We start from the raw sequence: 16,875 nt of genomic DNA on the forward strand, positions 1-16,875 counted from the left end.
CCCGTTTGGGGGAGATTGAGCTGATTTTTTTTCTATTTTTAGCAAATATACTTGGGCACTTCAATGATTATTTTCAATGATTCTTTTTTTTCCATCTGTATGCATACCTACATATTCTGTACATATGTGTTTATATTTATACTTTATATACTGTCGCGCTATCATTCTATTTGCATATTTGGAAAGCCCGGACGTGGTATTTTTATTTATACTTTTTTACTTTGTTGCATGCATTGTTCTATTTTGCTTCTTGGACTACATCGTCACTTTTATGCCAGTTATTTTTTTTCCATTTATGTCAAGTGCACGAAATAATGAAACTGTAATGCAAATGTAAAAGTAAGTGAAACATATTGAAAGTTGCACATGTTTATGTCGTAGGCCTATAATATCTTATATAACGACAGTTTATCTGCCTTCTCAACGAGGCTGGACTGTACCACTGTGGAGCTGGAGTCAAGGGGGGGGGGTCTTCTTAGGAGGCGTGAAACCTTGATAGGCGCGTGCACGTCAGGCAGTGCGCAGGCACGCACGTACCTGCCCCCCAACTGTACAAGAAAACCCAGTGCGAGCGCTTGCAGTGCAAGCGAGGACATCGAACTTGCAACCCCCCCACCCCACCCCCCGCGGAGTCCTTTCCATGTCGCCTTTTGATTGACTGACCAAGCCGGCCCCGCCCCCTGCACCCCCCCACTCGTGCACAATTCGCGAACCGAGGCGAGCGAGCGAGCGGACCGGAGCGTAAAAGCAGCAGCAACAGACAGACGCGGGACGAACCGGGACCCAGCGGATCGTCACCAGTGGACCTCTCGCGGGGCCGACTTGGACTTGTTGTGAGACGCTGCGCTGCACAAGCAGGTAACATGACCCGGATGTAGCCGATGTGAGCTTGATGCTGCGCTTGAATGATAACACAATGGACCGGACGCATTTGTAGGGATGAATGCATACCAGTGCCCTACCAGAACCCTCTCTTTGTGCGTTTATTGACGCGGACACGTGGCTACCCCCCCCCCCCCTTCCCCCTCCCCCATCATGACAGCTGCAAATAGGTCACTATTGACGTTCTCCTCTTGCACGAACTTGGAACAATTCAAGTAAACATCGCGCACGCGCTTATTTGCTGGCTTGGAGCGCAGAATCGAGTTCGCCTCTTAGAACTCAGGAATTTGCTTTGTGTGTGTGTTTTTCGAGGTGATGTTTTGGAAGAACGGGGGGGGGGGGGGGGTACGGAACTCACAATGGTCCTCAATGTCAAATGGGGGTGTGTCTCAGTTGGGGGAGAAGAAACGCTGCACTTGAATTGAATGGAGGGTCACGTGCGCGCGCACCGTCTGTTTTTCAGCAAGCGCGTGCGCGCACATTCCGTGAGTCATGCCGCATTTGGAGGCGCGCGCGCGCGTACACACACACACACACACACACACACACACACACACACACACACACACACACATAGCAACGAACCTCTTAACAAGAGCAGGGCCCATGCAACTTGTTCTTGTTTACAAAAAAAAAAAAACGAACAGAACCAAGAGTGGCCCGCTTTCGAGTGGTGCACTTTTGACCTTCAGATAACCTGTGATGGGGTGGGGGAGTGTGTGTGTGTGTTCCTGTACGGCTATACTTGTGAGAACCAATCACAAGTTTTCTACCGATCTAGTGAGGACGTTTAGGCCGGTTCTTACATGTACAGAATTTTTTTTAGGGTAAAAACTTGTTTTTAGAGTACAGGTATGATTTGGGCAATCATTTCTGATGGGTATGCTTGGGTTGGGGTAGGGGTCAGCAACCTGCGGCTCCGGAGCGGCATGTGGCTCTTTCATCCTTATGTTGCGGCTCACCGTGGTTTGGGAAAATGAATCATGCTTGGTTCAGATTCAGACCCATTCGAATTGCAGTTTGGGCGATCGGGTGATAGGGCGGCATCGATAGGACGCGTTTGATGCCACGGGACACGAAAGGTGGCGCGAAACAGCCAATCGGTTTTGGGAAGGTCAAAACATAAAACGAAAACAGCGCGCGGCCTTCGAGATCAAAAGCACCTGTTTTCAAAGTAAGACCTAACTGATCATCAAAAACTAAAGCGCTTGAAGAATTCTTAACACAAAATGTCGTCTTAATGGCCCTGCGTGTGAATGAGGACAACAACCTTTGCTAAGCTAACACAAACCCCGCTAAAAGCAATATGATGATCCCCCTGTTTTTGAACACGGATGGATTCGGACGTTGGTTCGATTTGCTAACTTCTTTTGATGAAAATAAGGTGGTACAACCTTGGCTAACAAAAGCTGCTGCAAGCAACTCCTCTGGCTGCTAAAACCCAACTGATTCGGTCAACTGATTCAGTCCGCTTCCACCCTCCCACTCGCCCCATTACTGTAATTATCATGAGAATACGTTTGATATCTTCATGATTCAAGAATTTTACTGTCGTATGTCCAGTATTATTATACCACACAATGAAATTCTTATTCTGTTCACTTCTTCGAGCAGCAGACTACATTCCATGATCGAGCAATAAATAAATAGCAATAAGAATAGCAATGAACTGCAATAAAACAACAACAGAAATAATGGTGCTAATAATATAGTGCATGTATCATGTCGTGCAAAAAATTATTTATGCATGTAGTAAGAGGCAGATAGTGCGTGAGAGATTTGTTAAGAATCCGGATGGCTTGTGGGTAAAAGTACAGTATATATACAGTGGACCACCGCGTTACAACGTCCCTGACTTACGGGGAATACTGAGTTTTTTCATCTCCTCTTTGTGCTATTTTTCCAATTTTGCGCCCAAAACAACTCATGACCCTAGGGGCTTGTCTGCATTTGTGATGTTTGCTGTTGGTCAGCCTCAAATGTTGGCGGAACGGTCTAGCTTTGTTCGATTGTGAGTGGTTAAAAAAACGTATTTATATTGCATTTTACTGCTTAATTCAAACTTGAAGGTGTTAGCCATGGGTCCCAAGATTGCTAGTGATGTTAAAGAGAGAAGCAAGATGATTTATATGGAAACGATGCTGGAGATAATCAAGAAATACGAAGCATCATGGTGACTACAAATAAGATCATTGATGATAAAATTGTACAATTATACTGACAAATTTAATACGATGGCCATAAAGAGCAAATTACACAAACAAAAGGTAATCACAACCAATACAAAAGAAAAAAGACACAAACAAGAAAAGAGAAGTAAACAATAAAAATATGCAAAAAAGACGCAAACAAAAAAAGAAGCAAGGACAAAAAACATTACAACAAGAAAAAAGGACCAAACAAGAAAAAATATTAAAACAAGAAAAAAGACGCAAACAAGGAAAAGATGCAAACAGGAAAAAAACACCAAGAAAATGATTCAAGCAAGAAAAAAGATGCAAACAAGAAAAAGAAGCAAACAAGAAAAAAAAATGCAACAAGAATAAAGATTCAAAAAAGAAAAAGAAGCAAACAAGGAAAAAGACACAAATAAGAAAACAAGTTGAAACAAGAAAAAAGCTGCAAACAAAATAAGAAGCAAACAAGAAAAGACACAAACAAGAAAAAAAAACAGACAAGAAAAAAAAAGACACAAACGGGAAAAAAAAGCAAATTCGAAAAAGGAATATATATATGTATGGATGTGTGTGTGTGTGTGTGTGTATCTTGGCCTTTTGACAGCCATCTTACATCCATACATAGCGCGCATACAGTGCGCGAGAGAGTTTTGTTTGTGTATTTGTGTATGTGAGAGTGATGGGCCTGGAGGGCGCTTCTCCTGCTGGCCGGCATCCAGATGCTGCTAGGCCACAAAGCGCCTCTGTTCTCCGTCCTAAGTAGCTATTAATAGTCCCTATTCCCGCACCTTTCTCACAAATCGTCAGCCCGTCCATTCAAAGTCTACCAAAATAAATCCGTCGGCATCCTGCAGGCAAATTCAACCCATTGAGCCTTCATCGATTCTCACCCGTCTCCTAGCAACAGGGGTCGACGCCACAACACCAAATTTTACCAGTCCGCTACCGATTTTCCACGCAAGAAAAAAAAAAGCCCAGTGTACCAAAGTGCCAATGGGGTAACTCGGGCGTTCTCGCCAGGGAACCCTCAAAAAAATCGTCAAATTAGCCAATGTGCACGCACTTATCAAACGACACGCGTAGCATTTTTTCCTAATTTGTAAATGCTTTTAAAACCGTAATAATTCAAGTTATGATTTTTTTTCCTTCAGTGGCACCGGTTCTATCCATAATATGTAGGTTGCATTTATTAACACCCACAAAAAATGGAAAAATGCTGTCTTTGCACTGGTGTCTTCCGCCATCTACTGTCTTGCGGTGAAACACAAGTCAACAAAGAATTTTCTGTTTGCTGACATACTTTGACAGCCACTCAAAGAAATTTTGCAGAAATCACAGGTAAATCAATGACAGAAATCCTATGAAAATGCATTTCAAAAATTGTAGTTATAAAGGTTTTACATGGGCCAAAATTTGGACAATTATTATTTTTGTACATTAAAAGCAATTTTTTTATCCATCATTGTAATTGTCGCTCCATCAGACAGAAAAATGTGAGTGTGTTTGTGTGTGTGTGTGTGTGTGTGTAGGGTTCGGGAATAACAAATGATAAAAAAATAATAAATTAAATAAATACAAAATTAAATACTAGGTTTCAACATGGCAACCCTTCAAATTGCTCAAATTAGAATACATCAATTCCCAACATCTCAATTTGAATTTACATAAGCCCGGTTTTGTAAAAAAAAAAAAAAAAAGCCATCTCATGTCGCGTCGATCTCGTCTTTGTTTTGACCTGTAAAAGTGTGGCTAATGTTTTGGTCTGAGTCGGTGCGCTCTTGACCGCAACAGCGGCAGGGACCCGCGACTTAAAGTGCGCCGAGCGGCCCGTGTTGACATTTTGATGTCTTCCCCTCAACCAGGACGGATCGCCATGACAACGGAGATGCAAGAGATCACCATCGCGGAGGACAAACCTCTGCTGAGTGGCCACGCCGACTCCAGCAAGGTCAGAGCGGACGCGCGCGCATTTCAATAAGCCGCCGCGCTTTTGTGCGCCATCATCCTAAAGCGCGTGCATGTGCGTGTGCTTGTGTGTGCGTTTGACGCACTCAAATGTGCTGCAGCGCCGGCTGGCTGTGATGCAGCCGCTTTGACGTCAAAGCCCTGGGGGGGCTCCGGTTTTGCTCCAGCTAATGCCGTTTTATAACCTCTCGCTGCTGACCCCCGGTGGCAAAGAGTGGAAGTACACGCCCCCGCACTCACTCCAGATCTGTGCATAGCAGCACTACGTCGGCGCCATCTCAAGGCAACCAAATGAACTGCATTCATGTTATGGCCTGCATCAATTATCGTGTATTTAAAGGGTTTAGGAATGTTTTTGGGGGCCATACACCATATAGCACAATGCATTGTAAGGCGCGTTACTGTCATTTGTACAGAGTAAAATATGACTGTTTTTGTGTGTAATGCCTTACACTACCGTGATAAAGTAACGCATTTCAGTCTTTGCGTTTCCTTTGAAATGCACGACACTCCCAACACTGCTAACAAATGTGATTTCGTGCGTTTTAAGGAAACAGGAAACAGTATGTTTTCTTTTCAAATTAAATCTAAAAATAATAAACGTACGTTTATAAGTTAAACTAGTAAACAGTTGTCTAGCTCTTGGTTGAGAAGGGAACGAGGTTGGTATTATGTTCGATTTATCCTGTTATATTTGTCCGTGTTTATGACTTATAGTTTAGTAAAAGTGTACAGTTTTATTCCACTAGAGTGTGCTAACGCACTTTTGAGTACCAGCGCTATAGCAGAAGGCTCAGCATTGTTAGCTAATAATCGGTATTTCCTCTATACGGTGTAGGCAAAATGTTACGCTTAGAATGTTTAATAACTGCATATTGTCAATAGTTTTCAAAGAACATATAAAGAAGGATCCAAGAAGCCAAATTTAAGGAGGTGTTAATCTAATTTCTTGAGGGTTTGGTTGGAGTTATTGATCGCATTCGCTGTCCATTTGCGCTTCAGTGCTTACGACGTGCTCGCACAATGATGGAAAAATCAAACATGTGAACCATCAGTAGGCGAGGTGAAAAGATTGTATCGGGGCACCCCCGGTTAAGTTGCCTCACTATGCTTTTTCTCCCCCCGCAGGATGCGGAGCTGGCAGCCAGGATCCTCCTGGACCAGGGCCAGGTGGGGATGCGGCACGCGCCGATGACATGAATTGCCACGATGGCGCTCTCCTGCGTTTGTTTTCAGGGGCACAGCGTGGAGACCCCGCACGGCGTCCTGCACGTGACGCTGCACGGCACGCGCAACAGCCGCCGACCCGCCATCCTCACCTTCCACGACGTGGGCCTGGACAGTGCGTGGCTTCCTTCTTCAAAGTCAGAAATCAAATCAAAGGTCCGCTCTTCACTGGCGCCTTTCTCTGCCGTCGACAGGCAAGAGCTGCTTCCTGCCGTTGTTCAAGTTTGAGGAGATGCAAGAGATCGTCAAGAACTTCACGCTGATCCACATCGACGCTCCGGGCCAGGAGGAAGGGGCGGCCGTTTACCCGGCGGGGTGAGCTCGACTTGTAAACGTTCAGCGGGTGGCGTCCTTTCACTCTTTTGGTCCCGCGGACGAGAATTTCCATCTTGTAAAATACGTAGCTTGTGTCCCAGTGACAAGAATTCTCATCAGTTAGGTTTTTTTAAATTTTTTTATGAATGAATAGATGACACTCATGGCCAGTGCGCCTATTAATATTAAGCCAATCTAGCGCTGTTGTACTGTAGTTATATCCATAAGCAAACTGTTGTTTTGACATCAAAAACACATTTTCACCGTTTTTGTTCAGGTTTTATCGCAGGGAAGGTCTGTTGAGATGCTACTAAAAAATATAAGTGTCAAAGTCGTGCGGAAAGAAAACATCTTTTCACGAAAAGCTCTTTTTCTCCTTTTGTCGGAAATAGCTTGGCGTCGTTCAAATGAGCTATTTTCAAACAGAGATTACTAAAGAACAAGAATAAGGTAAAAGCGTACTTTCTTTTTTTAGGTAAAGAACGGGAGCCAATCTTTCATATGGTACCACCAATGTCTGCGTTGACAGACAATACAATATTCTGTCGGCCTTTCAAAATGTTCAAAATCGGCACGGATAACGCTTGGCACTGAACTGGTTAAAGGGAGTGTGTGTCATTTTTCGCATGTGCCCGTGGGACCTTTAGGGGCATTGCGGTAGACGCCACTCCCCATGTAATCGAATTGAATGATAACTAGACCTACGATTATATTTCAGACAAACTGTCGGTTGTTAAGAACACATTTATTTGCGAATGTTTGAAATTGAAAATGATTTAGTTTATTCGTTTTTAATGAGAGACAGACTAAATCTTACACATTGTCACTTTAATTTGGCCGTTCTCAATTGGGGGTACGTCAAAGCACCGTGGGGCTTGTGAGATTTAAACAGGTGTTCTGCAGGTATTTTTACTGCTGTTGATTGCTTGACAGAAACGCTATGGTTTACTTTTCAAATGAAGAGCAAATGGATTGGAACACGAAGCAACTTAGGCCAGGTTCACACTGCAGGGCTTAATGCTCAATTAGGGTTGTTTTTTTTGAATGCTCCTTCACTTTTCCAAGTTGCTGTTTTTTCCCTGTCATTTTGAACTCTATAACTGAGGTGGTTCCCGAAACCGTGACTTCTGTGACCCTTTACGCCGTGGTGATTTGCTTTTTCGTCTTTGCTCGTTCGGCTGCTGAGTCTTCGCCTTGAATCTTAAAGTCTGCGTGACAAACGAGCTTCCTAAAGATATTCTCTCATTTGAAACAGGTATCAGTACCCAAGCATGGAGACCATCGCAGAAATGATTCCTGCCGTCCTTCAGTTCTTCAAGTAAGTCCAAAAAAAGGATGGATGGATGGATGGATGGATGGATGGATGGATGGATGGATGGATGGATGGATGGATACAGTGGAGCCCCGCCATACGAAATGAATCTCTGCCGGAGTTGGGATCGGAAGGTGAAATCGTCGTATGGCGGGCAATAGAAACCTATGCTAATTAGCTAATGCAGGTAAAACTCCAGATAAAAATATCAACATTTTATATACTATTAAAAATCAGTTACAAAATAGTATACTAAGTACTACATATTTATAATAGACATGCATATAATGAAATAACATAAATAAAACATTTTATTTACCTTTGAGCAACGTAACTTGAGCTAGTTACGGCCATATTCCCTAGCGAGGCTAACCATGTGCATTTTTTTTTTCCAGTTTCAAATAATTTTCATTTTGTGAGGAAAACAACTCAAACAGCTGTTCAGTGCTGGTAGATTTCGCAGACGGGAATATGCAGATAATGTTGTACGTTGCATGAGATAAAACGCTTCACTGTAGCAAAATAATTTAGCTCTTGTATCGAAGCCATTTGTCAACTACAAGTCCCACAATGCATAACAAGAATTTTGCATGATGGGAGTCGGGCTAAGCCACTCAATGAAGTCATCGAAAGGCTTGCATAAGTCTTAAGTTGTCCGCTAGCCTCCCCTGGTGGTTTTGGGGCCGCGACACAAACATTTCGACTGCACCCTGTTAGTAAGTTGCGGCTGTTGGAATAATTGGAGGAAACGGATGATAAAACAAGATGTCAATATGTCTAAAATGGGCTATTTCCAATTGTAAATGGCAGTAAATGAGCCTGACATGGGTTAAATTTTACGAGTAGTGGGTGCACCTCTCGGCTGTTTGCGAGCATTTCGACGGGACGGCAGGATGGCATAATGAAAGTTGCCATGTTTTGACAATCCGTGCAATATTTTAGCTACCAAAACATCTAAAAGCCCGAATCGGGTCAAAATTCCCGCCAGGGGTTAAGCCAAACAGATAATTGCTCATTACCGGTTACAGGCAGTATAAACTTTGACTTTTTAACACACTAGACCGTCAAACCGGTTAAGAGCCCATGCCTAACGGGCGCGTAACCTGAACCTATCATCCCGCAGTTTCCGTACGGTGATCGGCGTGGGCGTGGGGGCCGGGGCATACATCCTGAGCAAGTTCACGGTGAGCGCCGATGTCTCGTCCCCTTCAAAATGGACCCCGCCTCATTATTTCTTTGCGTTCTCGCACACAGCTGGCTAACCCCGAGTCAGTGGAGGGTTTGGTTCTGGTCAACATCGACACAAACGCCCGAGGGTGGATGGATTGGGCGGCTCAGAAGGTAAGCGCGCCCGCTTAGGATGGACGTCGGCGGCGCCGTTGAGCCGGATGTGAAGCGCTCACCTCACTTCTGCAGCTCAGCTCTGTGACGTCTTCGCTCAGCGAGCAGATCATGACGCACCTATTCAGCCAGGTGCGTCCACTTCGCGAACACGTGCACGTCGGGCAGCGCTCAAAAATAGGAATAACCTGATCGCGTTTTTATTGCATCCGGGTTCGAGCGCAAGTCACCTGGTTTTGGGGATCTGCCGACACCGACGCCTGATTCCATACCGCCGACACTTGCAATGCGAACATTTAATGAGCAGCAAAGCAGAAAGAAGACAACAAACTTTTTTTCTCAAAAAAAAGGCAGACAGGAACCGGCACTTTCTCAAATCTCCTTCCGGTCTGCTTACAGTTTCTGTCCACCCTTCTTTAAATATTTATTAGGGTTTTCCCTAGTTACGAAAAAACTGGCTGCCCTGAAAGATTAGGGGGGGGCATTATGGCTGGCAGGAGACATGACAATTCCAATAAAAGATATCCTTATCTACTAATATACATGTTGAAGAAATTAATTTGGGATAACCTATATATAAGGTGCACCGCATTATAAGGCGCATAGAATAGAAGCTACAGTAGTGGCAGGGATTGCAGTACGCCTCCTTTTTTAAAAAAAATCAAATTGCAACCAAAAATCTTAAAATATATTGTTTGGTTGATTCAAAAACAGTTTCTGGATTTGTTTGAAAAAATTGCGCGTCCTTTTACAAAACCTGCAATTTTTGCGCCATTTCCTCAAATTAATTGCTTCAAAATTGGAGCATATCACCGCCGTTTATACGCTGTATAAAACGCACCAGATTTAAAGGTGCATTGTCAGCTTTGGAGAAAATTGAAGGCTTTTAGGTGCGCTTTATAGTGCGAAAAGTACAGTTCTATTTTTGTGTGTGTACTATACAGTGATCCCTCCTACTTCGGTCTCAGATATCGCGGTCTCAGTACTTCGCTGTTTTTTCCATGAAAAATAAAAAATATTTCAAAATTAAATATCATTTACAAAATGTGCAAAAATGTACAAAAATTGAAAAAAGCAAAAAAGTACATTATACATTACTGTATTAATCAAATAACGAAGTAATATTAGTTAATAACTATGTTAAGAATTCTTCAAGCGTTAGAGTTCGTGACGTTTTTATCTTATTTTGAAATGCACACTTTTAATTTGTCGGGTCGCGTTGCATTTCCGTTTCCTGTTTGACGTTCTCTGTGCGTCATTCGGCTCGTTACGGTGACGTAGTAAATGGCAACGTCAGCTCATATCTATAGTTTATTATCATTTATGTTGATAACGCACGCTAATGCCTATGTTTAGTAAGCCATGAGTGTTTATTCTGTTTATGTGTTCGTTCGTGTAGACTGTAGAGGTTGCACTTTATAGTTTGTAGTTGTGAGTTGTTGCTAACCCGCTAATGTCGGCTAAAAACACAGTAATTTCATAGATTAAGTGTTTATATGTTAGTTGACTGACTTTAAGATTGTTGTTGATTTATTATTCAACAGATACTGCATGATACACCATACATGAGCCAAAATAAATGTGAAGTTCAACGTGAGTTCTTGCGTACTCTTTCACTGGAGTCTTGGTGCATATTAGTTAATTTTAGTTAATAAGTTAATATTAGTTATTTAATGAATATACAATAATGTTATTAATGTTAATAAGGATAATGTAATGTTAAATAACAGGAGAAAGGAAATAAAATAGGCAAAACCTACAAAAAAAAGGATTGTTTATGGTTACTGCGGCTATATTGGGGCGTACATAGAAATCTAGGAACTGATACCCTACTTCGCGGGTTTCAGACTTCACGGGGGATTGACAGCCCCCATTAACCGCAAAGTAGGGGGGATCACTGTATTACCCTACAGCCAAAAGTAATGCATAACAGTAATTACATTACTTTTGTAATACATTACTCCCAACACTGCCTATGACGGTCGACGATTACAACGAAGGATGAAAATTGCACTTCCGAAACCAATGTCTTTTTCCTCTGCACCCGTCACGACAACCTGAATTTGCGCCATCGTGACTTTTTGTTTCTTTCCATTTTTTTGGCCCGCATGCGCATCCTTCAGGAGGAGTTGTCTTCCAACGCGGATTTGGTGCAATCTCACAGGGAGCGCATCAACAAGGCGCCTCACCTGCTCAACGTGGAGCTCTTCTGGAAAAGCTACAACAGGTGAGCTGTCACACACACACACACACACGCAAAGGCGGAGACTAGGGCTGCACGATTATGTCCAAAATAATAATCACGATTATTTTGGTCAATATTGAAATCAAGATCATTCATCATATTTGGTCATATTTATTGTCCTTTTTTCAGTTTTTTTTTAAACAAGCAGTTTATAAACAAAGCATCAAGGCTTGATCATTCCATAATAATAGTAAACTGAGATAAAGTAAATAATAATGAAAACAAATTGAGCCAAGCCATGGCAAAAACTTGGCACGCAGGGCAACACAGCTAACTTACTTGCCGAGTGCATGTCAATGAAAAAAATGGAGCCTACTTAGAACCAAGCACATTTTTTACTTTGAAGCAAATTTGAATCAATTAGTTGTCAAATGTCATTTTCAGTCATTTGAAAACCAAATGTATTCCTTTTTTTTGCCAATATTACAAAATTGGTTTCGATTGACAGCTAGCACTCTATATATTAGGAATCAAGTGAGAAACTCAACGCCACTTCCAGTGTTGGGAGTAGTGTAATCTATTACAGCCATATAAAAGTAATGCAATAGTAGTGTCATGCATTACATTTCAAATACAGTAATGTTGCAATGTAAATAATTCCTTTGAAATGACGGTAATAAGTCATAAATAATGCATAATACAGTTTTGAAGCACTGGATGGACAATCACACCGGTACATAACATTAGGGTGAGATAGTCGGAGGCTTTTGTCATGCAGACATGTGGGAAACATTGCCCCTGGTGGTAGGATGACAAAGTGCTTGAGTTGACATGTACGGTAGCAGGCTTTTGAAATGTTAATATCGCAGAGGATCAGCTTCATTACATCGCCATCGCGATTAAATTCCCATGACTTGTGCAGCCCTAGCGGAGACGAACGACGCCCGTAGCAATCGCATCTCCTTTCTTCCTCCAGCCGCCGAGATTTGAACCTGGACCGCAGCTGCACCTTCAAGTACCGGCTTCATTTGTTGAGATCTTCCCAGCGGGCCGCTTTGCAGGGATGCTGACCAAGATTTGTGTGTGTGTGTTTATGGGCGCTCAGGTGTCCCGTCATGCTGGTGGTGGGTGACCAGGCGCCGTACGAGGACGCCGCCGTAAGTGTGCCCCCCCCCCCCTCCCCCCAATCCCTGGGCCCCTTCTCAAGTTTTTTTCTTTGTGACTGGGCAGGTGGAATGCAACAGCAAGCTGGACCCCACCACTACCTCCTTCCTCAAGGTGATTGGCTCCCCTACTTCTCCTTGTCCGCCCCTAACCTTGTCATGACCCTTTTCGTGTCCTCCTCAGATGGCCGACGCCGGCGGCCTCCCTCAGCTCACTCAGGTAAGCCCAAAAACGTCAAAAACAAAAACGTCACGTCTTGAGATAGGACTTTGCGCACTTGCGTCTCAAATCATCATAATATATCATAATATCATCGTAATAATATAATCTCATCATCATTTCATATCACAATATCGTATTTCCCGCACTATAAGGCGCACCGGATTATAAGGCGCACCCCTAATTAATGACACATTTTAAAACGTTTTCCATATATAAGCTGCACCGGATTATAAGGCGCAACCTCAACTAATGACATATTCTAAAACTTTTTCAATAACAATATAGTAATACTCAAAGTAATAAAAATAATAACTCTAAACTCTCAATAGCATAATAACTCAATGTCAATATGAGCAACCTTGTTCGACTGTAAACACACAAAAGAAACAGGTAAAAGCATCTAGGAATCCCAATCTCAATATTGATCCATATATAAGGCGCACCATAAACTTTTTTAAAAAATGAAGGCTTTTAGGTGCGCCTTATAGTGCGAAAAATATGGTAATATAATCATAATCAGAAGCGCAATCGCTCTTCTTTTTAACATCTTTTTTTGGTGAGTGGCATTTTTTTCTACGTTACAGAAACAGTTTGATTCATACACAAAATATATAATACAGCATTTCTTACAATAACAAACATTTGAAATGTGTAAATACAGTACAATCGAAACAAACTTTCGCCGAGGGAAAATGGGCTTTGCTCCACAATAAAAGTATAACATGAATTGTTTGCGACATAAACTGAAAAATGCGGCACAGCTCAACAATAGCAACCGTGACGTTTAAAATCCGATATATCGCCCGGTTATCGGCCCATGCCATGCCAAGTGCTGTTGTACTTTATACTTAAACTTTAACGAAACACCCTTTCAGAAAAATAGCGTCTTTTTTTGATTTCATGCAATTTGATGCACTTGCGTATTTTTTTCGGTTTTAGACTAAGCTGTAACCCGTATAAACACTGTAAAAAACAGTTGTTGAAAGTTGATTTCTTTTGCTTTTTTTTTTTGGTAATGTTAAAAAGGATACAGGTTTAGCTGTGCTTGTACATTTTTTTATAGATAATAATCTAATTTATCGTCAGTGGAGTGGTGGGGAGGCGCAAAAAGTGACACGTCATCGCGACGTCTCCCCTGCGCTGCTGGAGTTTCTAGTTCTAATATGTATCTGTTCCGGTTTTTGTTGCATAATTAATTTATTGATATGCCGGCTTGCACACCGCTTTTTGGGGGTGAACACTGCCCATTTGACAGGAGCGCGTTTTCCTTTGCAGCCTGCCAAGCTGACAGAGGCGTTCAAGTACTTCATCCAGGGAATGGGCTACAGTAAGCGAACGCCTCGCCGCGCCGCGTCACGTGGCGCCTTTCGGCCGGGAGCCGCGCTGACACGGCCGCCCGATCTTGGTCCCCGCAGTGGCGTCGTCCTGCATGACTCGCCTGTCCCGCTCGCGCACCACGTCGCTCTCGTCCTCCTACTCCATGGAAGGCTCGCGCTCCCGCTCGCGCACGCTGTCGCAGGGCTCGCAGGGCGGCCAGATGCCCCCCAGCCCCTCGCAGACCATGGAGGTGTCCTGCTGAAGGGGAGGCCGGCGTCTGACGGGAGAGATGCAAAAAGGTCCGCACCGGGGGGGGGGGGCTTCCCGTCACCGCTACTTCCCCGGGGGACCGCAGCCGTCCCGATCCTCGCTGTCCAAAAGGAAGGAAGAGATTCCGATTGAAAAGAGGAAGACGGGCGCAACGTGGCGCCCCCCCCCCTCCCCAGCTCTGTTGGTAGCCCTTTCATTTAGCGCACGGGCTCGGGTCGCTAGAGGGCCCTAACTCATAGTCCTAGTTCCTAAAAAGAAGCCGATCACGCAAAAACGTAGACTTTAGCAGCGCTCGTGTGTCTCCGTAACCTTCCGAGCTACTTTTGCTTCTCCCCTTCACAAGGCGGTGGTCCACTAAGGGCCAACGCTGGCGAATGTCTGCCAGGGTAGCGGTTTGTTTCATCTCCCCCAGGCTATGGTCAAGGTCGCTACGGGGTTGCCGGATGTTGCTCTTGTCTGCAGGAAACTTTTACCACCCTCTTCTCTCAAGGACTTTCCGCGTGCCACCTTGCGGCCGCCTCTGGTTTGTTTAAAACCGACCTCGCGGTGACCTTAAACCAACCAGAGGTCGTCAAAAGGTCGCTAGAGGCCGGCAGGCAAATTTTGAGCATGTGCAACCATTCTCAGCATGTTCAAAATGTTCTTGTGACGAGAGCAATGCCTGGTAACCTTGTGGGCAGCTCTGGCGACCTTGAGAAGGTTGCAAAGTTCCTCGCGACAAGAGAAACCTCTGGCAACCCCTGGCCACTTTTTGATGACCTCCCGTTCGTTCAAAGCCGCAGGTCGTTGCTCTTTTGAACACGCTCTTGTCGCCAGGAAATTTGAAACGAGACCTAGCCTATGGTTCCTCGAAGGTCGCCGAAGGCCACTGCAAGGCCGCTAGAGGTCACCAGACATTGCTCTTGCTGAGCACGTCCCGTGGAGCTCTGGTGACCTCGAACTGACCAAGGGGTAGACCGGAAGAGCCGCTACTTTTGCAAACTTTCTCCTGCACTTGCCCCTCAGTGGGATACAAGCTTAAACCCGTTTTCACACTAGCATATTTGTCATCTTGTTCTGTCTTCCAGCCTTCCTTTGCCGTTTTGTGTTAGGCGGACAGGGAGCTTGTCTTCCCTTTTATTTTTTGGTCCACCAACTACTTTGAGTGAACGCGGACCGAAAACGCGAGGGCGCCGGTCACTCGAAGAGCACTTCCAGTCCAGGACGCACGGCCAAGTGGCTAACGTAGCAAGCCCACGCCTTCCGAACGCTTGCAAAGCATTAGAATTGCTGGATCACTGTGTTCTAATTCTGGCTTTGAAAGTCGCAAAACAGATACCTCTTAACTCAAGCCAGCCGCCGTACTCCACTTGCGCTCAAAGCGACGGCCGTCCTGTTAGCATTACCGCTCACGTGTCACTGCCAGCAAACGTCAGGAGACACTTTTCAAGACCAAACAAACGTTTCGAATCTGGCCGGAGTCGAAATATTTGCAAGGGTCTGCAAAAAGGTCGCGTGCAAAAAGGAAAGCTAAAGCACTGCCAAGGGGGTCCGTTAGCCGTGTTTTCCATCCGAAGCGCACTCGCAATCTGAGTGGCTACTAAGGAAAGGTTCTGGAGACTCTCGCGTGAAAAAATGGATGTGTGATGTCCATTTTCTTTCCTAAGTTGTGTATGTCTCACCTTTGTGTGGATACTTCCCCAAAATGCTCATATAGTCCCCACCGTGTGATAATCACTTGTAACATTTTCTTTTTTGTGCGTGTGTGTGTGTGTGTGTGTGTGTGTGTTAGGAAAAGTCATGTAATTAACTTGTAATTTACTTGTGTGACAACAATAAGTGTGTAACATCATGAGACACAAATAAAAACTCTGAAAAATTAGCTTGTTTCTTTGGATCTGGTCGCATCCACACTAACACTCGGAGGCCCACTTGTCACATGCCGCCGCTCGTTACCTGTCAATTTCACGATTCATTTTTGTGAAAACATCTCTATTGTGATCCCAAAAGTTGAATCTTTTTCTGTGGACAAATATTTATTTATAATAGGGTTAGGATTTCTTTTTGAAAAGAGGTCTGACACTTTATGTTGATTAGTTTTTGTGAACAAATATTCATTCATAATGAAGTTCACGATTTAGTTTTGTGAACAGATCTCTGCTATGATCGCAAAAGAGGACACTAACTCGAATATTTTTCTGTCAAATATTTATTTATAACTATTTCTTTATCAGAACGGATCTGACACCTTATGTTGATTATTTTTTGTGGACATGTATTCATTAATAATGATCTTGTTCCTTTTCGATTACAGATCTCTGTGATCCAAAAGAGGACACTATGTTGATTATATTTTTGTGGACTAATACAAATGAAGTTTGAAAGGTTCTAAAGTTTAAAAAATCAGACACTGATGGCATGTTTGAAGTCTTTTTTTTTCTTTGTTTTTCTTTTTGTTAAACCCCAAAATGCTTTTCACTGGTTAAGGGGTAGCTACTTAAAACATATGGTTGAGAACC

General features: G+C 43.6%; 1 protein-coding gene across 1 annotated transcript; it reads left to right on the top strand.

The window, feature by feature from the left end:
• Positions 1-669: 669 nt before the first annotated feature.
• Positions 670-16,238, top strand: ndrg2 (NDRG family member 2). Its single transcript, XM_088414544.1, has 16 exons — positions 670-858; positions 4,922-5,007; positions 6,153-6,194; positions 6,261-6,366; positions 6,446-6,566; positions 7,822-7,884; positions 9,002-9,062; positions 9,133-9,219; positions 9,295-9,351; positions 11,343-11,446; positions 12,381-12,419; positions 12,510-12,561; positions 12,635-12,682; positions 12,752-12,787; positions 14,066-14,117; positions 14,206-16,238. The coding sequence occupies exons 2-16, from the start codon at positions 4,933-4,935 to the stop codon at positions 14,367-14,369; spliced, it is 1,107 nt and encodes a 368-aa protein (XP_088270670.1). The 5' UTR covers positions 670-858; positions 4,922-4,932; the 3' UTR covers positions 14,370-16,238.
• Positions 16,239-16,875: the final 637 nt, after the last annotated feature.

Source organism: Hippichthys cyanospilos, chromosome 1 (assembly GCF_059441005.1).
Source record: "Hippichthys cyanospilos isolate Australia breed blue-spotted pipefish chromosome 1, RoL_Hcya_1.0, whole genome shotgun sequence".
NCBI lineage: Eukaryota > Metazoa > Chordata > Actinopteri > Syngnathiformes > Syngnathidae > Hippichthys > Hippichthys cyanospilos.